Source organism: Vombatus ursinus, unplaced genomic scaffold, assembly GCF_900497805.2.
Source record: "Vombatus ursinus unplaced genomic scaffold, bare-nosed wombat genome assembly UNPS02014816.1, whole genome shotgun sequence".
NCBI classification, from domain to species: Eukaryota; Metazoa; Chordata; class Mammalia; order Diprotodontia; family Vombatidae; genus Vombatus; species Vombatus ursinus.
The window spans coordinates 209,822-222,575 of record NW_020954594.1 but is presented as its reverse complement, the minus strand read 5'-3'; the positions used below and the strand labels follow the sequence as shown (position 1 = coordinate 222,575).

General features: G+C 38.5%; 1 protein-coding gene across 1 annotated transcript; it reads right to left on the bottom strand.

Moving 5' to 3' along the window:
- Positions 1 to 2,636: 2,636 nt before the first annotated feature.
- Positions 2,637 to 3,680, bottom strand: LOC114023194 (olfactory receptor 10G6). Its single transcript, XM_027835743.1, has one exon. It carries the CDS (start codon positions 3,678 to 3,680, stop codon positions 2,637 to 2,639), a length of 1,044 nt encoding a protein of 347 aa, XP_027691544.1.
- Positions 3,681 to 12,754: the final 9,074 nt, after the last annotated feature.

Here is a 12,754-nt window from a genome sequence, read left to right as displayed (position 1 = left end):
CCTACGTATCTGTGTCACATGCTGGGGAAGAGAGTTAGTGATGTTGGTCATACCTATAGTTCAAAAATGGCATGATGAATTTTGAAGTATTTTGTATGTGAGAGTAATAGTCAAGGATAGTACTGTAAAAGGCTACAACAAATAGGAAATATTGCTTTGTGAAAGACTTTGTGTATATGTATTTTTCTCTCTTTGTTGGATACCTTTGTCATCCAGTAAGTTTGAGATATGCAGGAGGAATATGCTATTCTTGAAGCTACTCATGTGCCACTCATCTTCTTGAGTTCAAATCTGGCCTCAGACATTTGTTAGCTGTGGGACCCTGGGCAAGTCACTTAACCCTGTTTGCCTCCCTTTCCCCATCTGTAAAATGAGCTGGAGAAGGAGATGGCAAACCACTCCAGTGTCTTTGGCAAAAATCTCCAAATGGGGGTCACAAAGAGTTGTGCACAACTGAAATGACTGAACAGCAACAAAATAACCCCACTCTCACCCCTTCCCCACATAAACATGTAATAGGAATAATTATAGAGTCTGACATATAGGTTTCAAAAATCAATTCCCCAAATACAGCATGGGGAAGATGTAGATAGATAGCAGTACATATGAAAACAACCTTTGGGTTTTATTGGACTTCCAGATCAATGCAAGCCAACAGTGTAATGTAGGAGACAAAAATGCTAATGTAATCTCAGACTGAATTAACATATGAATCACGCCCAGAGTGAGGAAGACTATAGCCCTGGTCCTATGTTATACACTAGTGAGATTGCCTGGTGAGGGGGATAAGGATAATAAAGGGGCTCAAACTATGCCATAGGAAGATCATTTGAAGGAATTGAGAATATTTAATGTCAAAAAGAGAAGACATGAGGATAACATAATTTTATTCAAATATTTTTCTAAATTCTAATCATTCAAATTCAGGTTAGATAATGAGATAAAAATATAGCATGTGTCTGCTTATTATGTACGTTTAAAACATTGGGCCAAATTCCTCCTGCTGCTTAGGGCACTCATGATCTCATAACTATTGTTCCTGAATTGCTGTGTTGCTGTATTCCTGTATTGCTTGAGGATTGCAAAAGAATCAACCAAATTGTCTTCATTCCTCATATTGTATGATTGTGTTAGGGAATGCTGAGTGGTAAAAAAAAAGTACTTGGAATCATTTCTCTAAATGACCAATGGATTTGTTTGCCTTTTTCGTTTTTTCTGTGCTTCTGTCAATTATCTTAATGCCAGAATTTAACATGATTTTAATACCCCTTAAAAACTTAAATAAATAAAATAATTTTATCAAAAATAAATTCTAATAATCCGTCAAAGACTAGTTCAATTGCGATTTCCATCTCTACTGTGAAGGCTTCTTAAAATCCTCTAGCCCTAACTCATGTGTCACATTTATGAACTGCTCTGATACTTACTGTATGTTGGCACTTAAATATTTATTGCTTTATATGGTAACCTGATTGCTTTTCATATCTATAAGCTATTTATTTCAAAACTATAAGTTCATTGAAGACAAGAGCTGTGACATCTTCGTGTGTTTGCATCATTCTGGACATATGTGAGGTACTTGATAAATCATCCTAGACATGTAGACATGTACTGAATATTCTAGTATCTTTTTTTGTTTTATTATCTTTTATTCCCCTGTCTCTGTTGTACTGGGCACAGAAAATATATGCAGGCAGCTTACATTTGTTCTCAGAAACATTCCATCTCCTTTTGAGTACCTTCTCCAAGCACCTCCACCAATTCATGACATTTGAAACACATGAGGTGTTAGGGAGTTAAGTTTGGGGATAGAGTGACTTCAAAGAGGCCTGTGCTACTAGGTTTGTATGTGAAACCGTCTGCAGGAGCCTCTCTTATGCTGTCTCCTATGGTCTGCGAGTAGGCATACTAGACACATCCCCAGGAGGCTAGTTAACAAGGGCTCCTTGTAATGTGTGTCTCTCTCATACTTTAGTAAACAAAAATAAGGTTTTTTTCACAGGTTACTTAGTACATACCTGTTTTCATATCCATTAAGGTTGACTTACCTTGTTCATTCATTACACATCCTCCTCTTAAGAGGTACAAGTCAAATCTAATCATTCTTGGGAAGGGATGGAGTTGATGCCCTTCTCTTAATTCCCATGGGTTAATAAGGTAGAATAATTACTATTAGTCCTGAAGACTGTAAGTTTCCATCTCATAAGTTTTAGCACCTAGCTGGGTGTACCTTTCATGAATCTGACAGTGAGGGAATCCTAGGGATCCTTGAGTGACTTTTGATTCTCCTAGTTAAGTGAAAAACTCTAGAAACCTCTGTCTTCTGCAAACTTAGATGGAACATTAAGATAAACATGCTCCTTGGGAGAAGAGACTCAGTAGATTCATTTTCACTCATTTCTAATTCTTTTCCTAGCAAGGTACCCTGCTTAGTTGATCTATTGTGTTTTCTTTGGAACTACAATGAGAATGAGGTAAATAGTTTCTGTGCTGATATTACCCAGGGCTCCCTCTCAGGACCTCTATATTCCTCTATCTGTGTAGCTGTCTCTCCTTCGTCTGGAGAAGTCCTCTCATACTGGTGTTTTGCTTTTCTTGGTTCAAAGTTTTGCTTAAATCTGCCTTGATAGGTGGGGTCAATGGGGCTGCACTTCCCTATGCCCCCCCAACCTCCACAATGCTGATTTCATCTCCTTGTTACAGAGTGTGTAGATGATGGGATTGAGAAGAGGTGTAATGACTGTGTAGAAAACAGCCACTACTCCATCCAGTGGCTCTTGGGAACCAGGCCGCAGATAAATGAAAGTACAGGGCACATAGTAGACAATGACAACGGTTAAGTGTGCGGCACAAGTAGAGAAGGCATTGCGGCGTCCATCAGCAGAGCGGATGCGTAGGATGGCAGCTACAATATAGCCATAGGAGGTGAGAATAAGCACAAAGCAGGTGAGGGCCAAAAAACCAATGTCCACAAAGGTGACCAGTTCATTGATGACAGTGTCAGCACAGACAAGCCGTAGCATGGCAGGAATGTCACAGAAGAAATAGTCGACCTCGTTGGGGCCACAGAAGGGTAGATGGAACATGAAGCAAGTCTGGAAGATTGAATGGAGAGAGCCACCCAACCAAGTGCCCAAGGCCAGACAATTACAGACACTTCGGGTCATGATGGTAACATAATGCTGGGGTTTACAGATAGCGAGGAAGCGGTCATAAGCCATGAGGGTATAAAGGAAACATTCGGTGCACCCCAAGAAGTGGAAAGAGAAGAGTTGAATCACACAGCCTCCAAAGGAGATGACCTTGCTGTTCAACAGGAAGCCAGTGAGCATCTTGGGAACAATGGCACAAGAGATGGTCATGTCCAGAAAAGAGAGGTGACATAGAAACCAGTACATGGGTCGATGAAGCTGGGCATCGACTAGTATAGTGAAGATGATTAGCCCATTACCAGAGATGGTGAGGAGGTAGATGGCAAGAAAGATGAGGAAGAGTGGGACACCAAGCTTGGGGTGATGGTGAAGGCCAACCAGGATGAAATGGGTCACAAAGGTTTGGTTGCCACTTTGCATTGCCTTGATGTTAACTCTTGCTGCTAAAGAAACTGGCAAGAAGGAGAATTCAGGACCTCTCCTATGGCACTGAGCCTTATACATAGAGTCTATGTATTTAGCAAACATGGAGAAGAGAGGAGAAAACAGGCAATTTGGTGTAATGGCTAGGGTACTGGAGTTGGAGTCAAGAGGGTCTGCATTCAGATCCTGCCTCAGATATTTACTAGCTATGTGATCTTAGGATGAAACATTACTATTTGGATGTTTGAGCAATAAAAAAGAAACAAAACAAAGAAAAAAACAAAAAAAAATAGGGGGCAGCTAGGTGGCACAGTGGATAGAGAACAGGCCCTGGAGTCAGGAGGACCTGAGTTCAAATCCGGCCTCCGACACTTGACACTTAGTAGCTGTGTGACCCTGGGCAAGTCACTTAACCCCATTGCCCAGAAAAAAAAGAAGGGGGCTGAATTTAAGAATCTAAATTCTCTTCCAGATTTAATTATAAGATTCTATAATACTTCAGTGTTCTCTCACTTTCCTCCCTTGTACACACTTCTCAAATCTATTAATAATCTCTTTCAACCTCTAGTATCACATCTCCAGCTCTCTACTGGACATCTCACATTGGATATCCTAAATTCAACATGCCTCTAAACAAGCTCATTATCTTCCTCCCCCCAACCCTGCCACCAAATCCTTCCTCTCTTTCCAACGTTCCTATTACTACCGAGGGCAGCACTACTCTTTCAGGCATTCAACCTTGCAAAGTAAGGCTCATCTTTGACTACTCATACTCTTTCACTCCCTCCATACCCAATCATTGCCAAGTCCTGTTGGTACAACTTCCTAATATGTCTCATATTTACCCCTTTCTCTCCTCTGACACTGCTACCACCCTGGTACAGGCCCTTATTAATCTATGCCTAGACAATTGTAATAGCCTTCTGGCTGTTCTTACTGTCCCCAAAGTGTCCCCATTCCAATTCATTCAACACTCAGCTATCAAATGGATCTTCCTAAAGCATAAGCCTAACTATGTAATCCCTCTCACATTCAGTAAATTCCAGTGGCTCCCTATTACCTCCAGAGTCAAAGGTACAATCCTCTGTTTGGCTTTTAAACCTCTTCATAACCATTTTTCCCACCCAAATTCCACCATCTTTCTGGTTTTCTTATCCCTTACGCCCCTATATATACTTGGTGATGAAGTGATGCTTGCCTCCTTGCTGTTCCTCACAGAAAATACTCCATCTCTTGATTCCATACATTTTTGCTGACTCACCCCCCTGCCTGTAATTATCTTCCTCCTTGTCTTCCTGTCCTGGCTTCTATGGCTTCCTTCATGTTTCAGCTTGAATTCCATCTTCTGTAAGAAGTCTTTCGCAGTCCTTAATGATAGTGCCCTGCCTTTGAGATTATCTCCAACTCATCCCATCTATATCTTGTTTGTACATAGTTGTTTATCTTGTCTCCTCCATTAGATTGTGAGATTCTTGAGGGTAGGGACTGTTTTTGTTCTTTCTTTGTATCTCTAGCTCTCAGCACAGTACCTGGCACATAGTAGGTACTAAATAAATTTGTGTTGATTGGATTTAACTTGACACTGATTTCTGGATCTGAGGTTAAGCTCAATCCCAGAGGAAAATTACTCCCTGTCAGTAATCTTCACAGTTAGCAACATGGCACCACAGCCTAGCAGGAAGTTCTGTTCTCATGGAGGGGAAAGTGTTAACACACATCTTAACTTTCCAGAAACCTCTGGAGAGAGGTTTTTGTGTAAATTTCCTTCACTCTGGTTTCTAAACTGAGTCTTAAAGAGTCTAGGTCTTATCATATTTAGTTTTCAGAAATCCAAGGATTGGTAGGTATTACCAGAAGACATCTCCTTCTCTTGGTTCTAAGCATCTCTATACCAGAGTGGAACAGATCCAGGTACTAGGGAGCAGGCAAGGTATAACACCATTAATTCATGGATGAGGAAACCAGATATTTGAGATAAATTTACAGTGAAACCTAGGTTTCCTGATCCTCAATCCTTCCCAATTCCTCCTCACATTAGCTTACATAAGCAAATAAGCCCAAATTTTCTTTTCTTTATGGGGAAAGAAAAGAGGCAGTCTGTCATCACCCCCTCTACAACGCCTCTTGACATCTCTCTGCATGAATCCTACAGCATTATATGTGTTGCTCCCTCCCCATGATTCCTGGACCATTCCTCCTGAGTAGAGCTCCAACACAACCTGCAAAGTTGAAGTAGAGTAAAGTGGGGCAGAGGAAGAGGGAAGCCAGAAGCTACTGACAAATCCGCTACAGGTCTTGCAGCCACCGGCCACCTCCTCAGTGAGGATTTTGAGATGCTACCTTTGTTGTAACAGCATTCAGTTTCTCTACGAGGGGCCTTAAAGTTTGCTCTAGTGGGTTACTAAGGGGAAGATTACAGGAAAGATGCAGAGAGATGCAAACTGAGTCTTATAAGATTGAGAGGCATTGTTGTCTCTCTCACTAATCCTAGCACCTTAGTTGTACTAAACAACAAATAAAGGAATGGTCTAGTAGGTATTTTACCTTTTTGAGCGCTCAAGCACTGCCTTACTGTGTGCGATCACAGCAACTAACTTCTGCTAATTTTCCTCTTTGGCTGCTTTCCTTCTGGTTTCCCATTAACCCTTTCCCCAACAAGAGATTGGGGCAATAATTTTATTTACAATTTAATTTATAAGACCTCTATTATGTTACAAGGCTTGTGCTTGAAGTTGCAAAGGAAAATGTTAGACATCTTCATTTTAGTAGGGCAAGGGTCATTTTTATGCCATGAACCATTTTGGCAATCTGATGAAGCCAATGGACCCCTTCTCAGAATAAAGCTTTTAATTGTGTAAATTATATAGGGTTATAAAGGAAGCCAATTATGTTGAAATAAAGATGCAATTATATCCCTAAATGTTCAAATGCCCCTTGAAATCTATCATAAACCTCAAGTCAAGAACCTCTGTACTTATACATCATATACACAGATAAATAAATACAAGGTAATTTCTAGGGAAAAAAGCTGTAGCTTTGACTTCACATCCATAGTCCTCTGCTCCTTCTTTTCTCTCCTCCTCCCTTTGTCCTGTATCTCTCCTCAATGTAAATTATTGATGCCAGTAGAATTTCACGGTAGTCTTTTCAATGGCTAAAGAAACTTTTCTAGTTAGTGAGAAGACATAAAGGTACAAATTATGAAGCTTTAACAGTTATGAGAACACAGAAATAAAAATCTAGCTTTGACCAACTTGGGAAACATCTCACTCATTTCCCAAGACTGGTTATATCTATTTCTGACTATCTGAATCCAGAATCCTGTTCCCCAACTCCCTAAGCTGTTTATGCTGATTATCAACCTGGATCAATTCAGTTTACTCTTTCTTCATTAGAAAATGAAGAAGCCTTACTGTCTTAAGGAACCATATCACGTCTTCCTTTCAATCTGAGCTGAATTCATCTACTCTGAGATATTCACAAAAGATTTTCTTTCCAGTCTTAATTCTTATAAACTAAACACCCCTGTCTTTCTTTTGTCTTTCTCTAGCATTGACTCTTGGGTCCTTTTCAATTTTAACTCACAGCTACTGATTATCTCCTGAGGCAGATAGGGAAGCATCCTTTACTTATTGATTAAGAGCTAATAGCCCTAGTTTTTTCATAACATGAAGTATTGGAGGCAAATTTTTAATTATGTTAAACTATCACACATTCCATCCAGTCTTGTCTTTCTCTCTTCTTCTTAGGCCTTCATCACTTTAATTGGTATCCCTGCTTCAAGCCCATGTTCCACATAGCTGCCAAAGTGATTTTCCTAAAGATATGACCATGTTAGTCTCCTGCTCAATAAATTCCAGTAGTTCCTTTTTAACTCTAGGATCAAATATAATTTGCTTTATTGGGGATTTAAGGACATCTGTAGCCTGGTCCCAAACTGTCTAGTTAAACTGAGCTTGTTATTGTTCTTCATACATGACATTACTCATCTCTGTGCTTTTGCATTGTCTATCTTTCAAGCCCAGAACAAATTCTGTCTTCATCTGCATTTCATAGAATCCCTGGTTTCCTTCAAAATTTTCAGATCAATTGCTGCCTTTTATTGCTTTACCTGATCCTCCAGATGCTAGCAAATTTGTCCCCAAATTACCTAATACTTAACTTTGTGTACGCCTCTTTATGTACGTAGGGCAGCTAAGGGGCACAGTGGAGAGAGTGCTGGGCCTGGAATCAGGAAGACTCATCTTCTTGAGTTCCAATCTGACCTCAGAAACTTACTAGTTGTGTGACCCTGGGAAAATCACTTAACCCTGTCTGTCACAGTCTGTAAAAAAAAGAGGGGAGAAGGAAATGGCAAATAACTCCAGTATCTTTTCCAAGAAAACCTCCAATGGGGTTATGAGGAGTCAGACACAACTGAAAGAAGACTGAACAACAACTGAAATTTATGTACATCATGCCTTTCTCTCAGATTTATTGTAAACTCAAGGTAGGGACTGATTTGTTTTTGATTTTGCATACAAAGCACCTAGCAGAGTGGCTAATACATGGTAGCTGCTTAATAAATGCTTGTTGGTTCATTGATTTCCTGATAAATAATTCACTACTCCAGTTATTTTGTATCAACAACCATCAAAGGAAGAGATATTGTTACAACAAAATATCACCTATTTTCCTATCCTCCACTTTCCCATTCTTCTTTCTTATTGTTGGGGGCAAGCCATTTTCATTGGCCTAGAGAAAAAATACATGATTATCAAGTTTGTTAACAGAATCTGGTTGGATTGAATTGGAGTGAGGTCAGACTTTGATCCCATCAGAATCAGAAGGGGAAAAGACATAGCTTAGGAATTTTGCACAGTGACCATATTTTAGAAGACTTTGAGTGGAGAGTGTGTTTGCTTTACCTGATATTAAACAAGGGTTTCAGGGTAATAATGGTCTGCATTAATGTGATTCACCTATTTCTGTGTTTCTCCAGCTTCCTTTTAATAAGAACATATCCCATTAGAATTTCTTGCCCACACTTGAATATTATCCCTTTGTATATTCTATTCTCAGATCATTACCTGTGAATGTGTACAAGAAGTCAGCACCTGTGCAAGCTGGAGCAGTTATCTTCAGTCTCCTTTTGACCTTCCCTTCCCTCTGTGATTCCTTTTATGAATCTGGTAGATTCTTTGCCTCTCCCAGGTCTTCTCCTTGACCTGTCACCAGCCTCTTTCAACACACTCAAGCCCTGGACTCATTTCTCTTTTCAACTTTCCTGCACCTTTTATCTCAGAGGTTTCATTCCCTGGGATCTCCTTCCTATGGAAATCCCCCTTGGGGGCACAAGGTTAATGACATCACATTAACGTCACTATTAGCAATTATGTTCCTCTGAAATGAATTGTCATGGGCTTTATTAAGAAGAAAATATAGGCTTTGGTTACATCAGGTAAAAAGATGAGAAAATGTAAAAATTCTAAATGTCATCTTTGATTCCTCTACTCACACTTACCCTAAATATCTTTCCAGTTTTTCTAATATATGTCTCCTCCTCACCTCTCCCATAGCCACCACTCTAGTTCATACCCCCATAACTTCCTACCTGGACTATTGCAATAATCTGATATTCCTTCTTCTTTCCTTAATCTTCTTTATACTCCAATCCACCTTCCCCACAGCTGCCAAAGTGTGCAAGACAAGTATACAAATATAGAAAAGATGATAAAGGGAGTGGACATCTCAAAAATCTTTTTATTTTAACTGAGCAAAGGAGTTTTAAACACATACAAACATGTAGTTTTGTATAAAAATACAGTAAATCTAACAGAGAAATAAGTGGGAACGGAAGAAGGAGAGGGAAGATTGAGAAAGAGTGAGGGAAGAGTCATAAGCAAAACACTTAAATTTTAGAAAGCATTTCATAAAGAGAGGATTAAAAAGTGAGGAAAAAAGTATAAATACCCCTAATCAGAGTCTGGATTAGGTAAAGAGAAGAGAGGCAGAGAAATGGCCTTAGATCACTTCATTTACAGATAACTGCTGCTGATCTCATTCTTTTTCATTTCCCATTTATTTTTCTTTGTAAAGAGAGGTGAAGGAGTAAAAGATAGGTAAATTTGCAGGAAGGTATAATAGAGGGGAAACAATCATAATGCTGAAAGAACCTACCTATACAAAAATATTTACAGCAGCTCTTTTTGTTCTGGCAAAGATTTGGAAATCAAGGGGATACCCATCAATTGGGGATTGGCTGAACAAGTTATGATATATGGTTTCAATGGAAGATTATTGTGATATAAGAAATAGGTTTTAGGAAAAAAAAGCCTAGGGAGACATATGAACTGATGCAAAGTTAAGTGAGTAGAACCAGAAGAATATTGTACACAGTAACAGCAATAGTGTAAGGATGATCAACTGTGAAAGACCTAGCCACTCTGATCAAGAGAATGACTCAAGACAATTCCAGAGGACCCATGATGAAAAATGCTGTCCACCTCCAGAGAGAGAACTGATGAATTCTGAATGCAGATAGAAACAAACTTTTAAAAACTCTCTTTATTTTTATTACTTTATTTTGTTTATGTTTTCTTTTGCAACATGGCTAATATGGAAATATATTTTGTATGACTTCATATGTATAATCAGTATCAAATTGTTTACTTTCTCAAGGAGGGAGAGGAACTGAAGCAAATGAGAGATTTTAGAACTTGAAATAAAAAAATTGTTAAATTTTTTTACGTGCTATTAGGAAGTATTCAATGAAATAAAGAAAAATAATTTTAAAAAATTGTAGCAGTGAATATGAATGTGAGATGATGTCACACATAACTTTAATAAAATCAAAACTATACAAGATTAGAGAAAGAAGACAACTGATTTTTTCTCTGAGAAAAATGTGATCCTGATACTTAAACCAGGGACAGATAAATCAAGGAAAGAACTCTATAGACAAAAAATTTCTGATGAATGCAAAAATATTGGGAAAAAATTAGCAGAGAATCTACATCAGCATTTTTTTTAGGTAATTGGAGTTAAGTGACTTGCCCAGGGTCACACAGCTAGTAAGTTTCAAGTGTTCAGTGTCAGGCTGGATTAGAACTCAGGTCCTCCTGAATTTAGGGCTGGTGTTCTATCCACTGTGCCATCTAGCTTTTAAAAAATTACACACTATGAGTAGTTTGAATTTATTCCAGGAATTCAGGGACAATTCAGTATTTGGAAAAATATTGATATCATAGGCTATGTTAATAACAAGAAGTTACATGATTATGTAGATGGAGAAAATTGCTACAAAATGTATATTTATATTAATAATTTAAAAAATATAAGAACAAATGGACCTTTCATTAATTTTGTAACCAGTGTCTATCTACAACAAAGGATTATCACAATTTAAAATGAGAAATGCTAGAGGTTTTTCCAATAAGAACAGATAAAGCAAGAATGTCCACTGTCACCACTACTACTTCATGTAGTTCTTAAATTACTAGCTATTATAATAACTCAAAAGAAGGATGTTGAGGAAATAAACTTAAGTAAAGAATAAAAACATGTTTTTGAGGGGAGATGGAATGCTTTGTGTGAGGAACACTTCCTCAAAGTGCCAGGCCAGTGCCACTGGTTTATAGAATACCAGAGGTATGTGAGGTGTAAGAAGGCTGAAAAAGTAAGAGAGGATCAAGTTATGAAGGACTCTGAAGGCCAAACAGGGAATTTAATATTTGATCCTGGAAGTTGATTAAGTAGGGAGTTGACATGGTTAGAAATGTGCTTTAGGGGTATCAACTTCATAGGTTAGTGAAGGATGGATGAATATGTGAAGAAACAAGGAATGGAGACTAACCAAAAGTCAATCGCAATAGTACAGGCCTGAGATGATGGGGGTGTACATCAGAAAGGTGGCGTTGTCAGAGGAGGGAAGGTGACTTATAGGAGAGATTTTATGAAAGTAGAAATGACAAAACTCAGCAATTGATTGTATATTGGGCATGGGTGAGAGTGATGATTTAAGGTTGATGCCTGGGTTGTGAGCCTGGGTAACTAGGAGGATGATGTCCTTTTTCAATTGTGTTGCCCAGAAGTGAATATAAGATACTACTATAGAGAATGCCCTATCCACTATGGTACCAGATGAACACAGGGTCTAGTTAGTTTCTAAGGATGTCATTGCACCTCCATGCCCACTTATTCATTTAAATTCTCTAAAAAGAAAAATAAAACCAAGGTAAGGAGGCAAGGAAAGAAATAAAAGGAAAAATCAGAGAAGAAAAATACAGAAATATTCAACAAATAATGGTTAAATCAAAGAATTAATTAAATACTGACACACAAATTTGGCAATATGCAATGTTTATCTTTTGTCCTACCTGGCACAGAAAGAAACAAGAGTTCTGGGTAGATGTTACTGAAAGGAGCATTAAATGAAAACTTAGTAAATAGAGCTGACTCAAAATGAACTAGTGGAGTCCCTTTAAAATTTATGGGAATTTAAAAGACTTCAAAAGCAATATTTAATTTGATTTTAGGGAGGCAAAATATCCAATGCAGATGTATTGGTAACCACTCAGCACTCTGCCACAGTCAAACAAAGGACATCAGCTTCAGGTCTGAATAACACATTTATTTTTGTTGTTGTTTTTGTTATTGTTACTATTATTATATTAGTAGTTCCTATACTATTACTAGTATTACTACTACCTTTAATTGAAGCCTTGTGATTTTCTATAACAGATATTTCTGTTTTTATGAAAACATTTAATATCTCTGTAGAAATTATCTTGTTTTAGGAGACACAATGGTGAAGAAAAGCAGGGACTCACCTAAACTCTCCTCCAAACCCCTGTAAATACCTTTCAATATTTTCTCAAAGCAAATTCTAGAACAGCAGCACCCACAAAATGATGGAGTGAAACAATTTTCCAGTCCAAGACAACTTAGAAGGTTGCCAGAGAAGGTTTGTTGCACTAATGTGAGAATGCAACTCAGTCAAACACAGGTCACACCAGTGCAGACCAGGCCCTAGCAAACCAGGAACAGGCCTTGGGGGCACCTGAATCAGTGGCATCAGTGGCAGTTTCTAGAGCTCTTAGCCCACAGATGGTAAGAGGGGCAACAACTAGTCAGAAGGAGATTACAGGGGTCCCTTTGCTGGCAATGGGGGCAGGATTTTGTTGAATTGCCCATACTTG

Excerpts from the sequence above, each read along its gene's own strand:
- LOC114023194 (XM_027835743.1), bottom strand. The coding sequence starts at position 3,680 with ATGTTTGCTAAATACATAGACTCTATGTATAAGGCTCAGTGCCATAGG.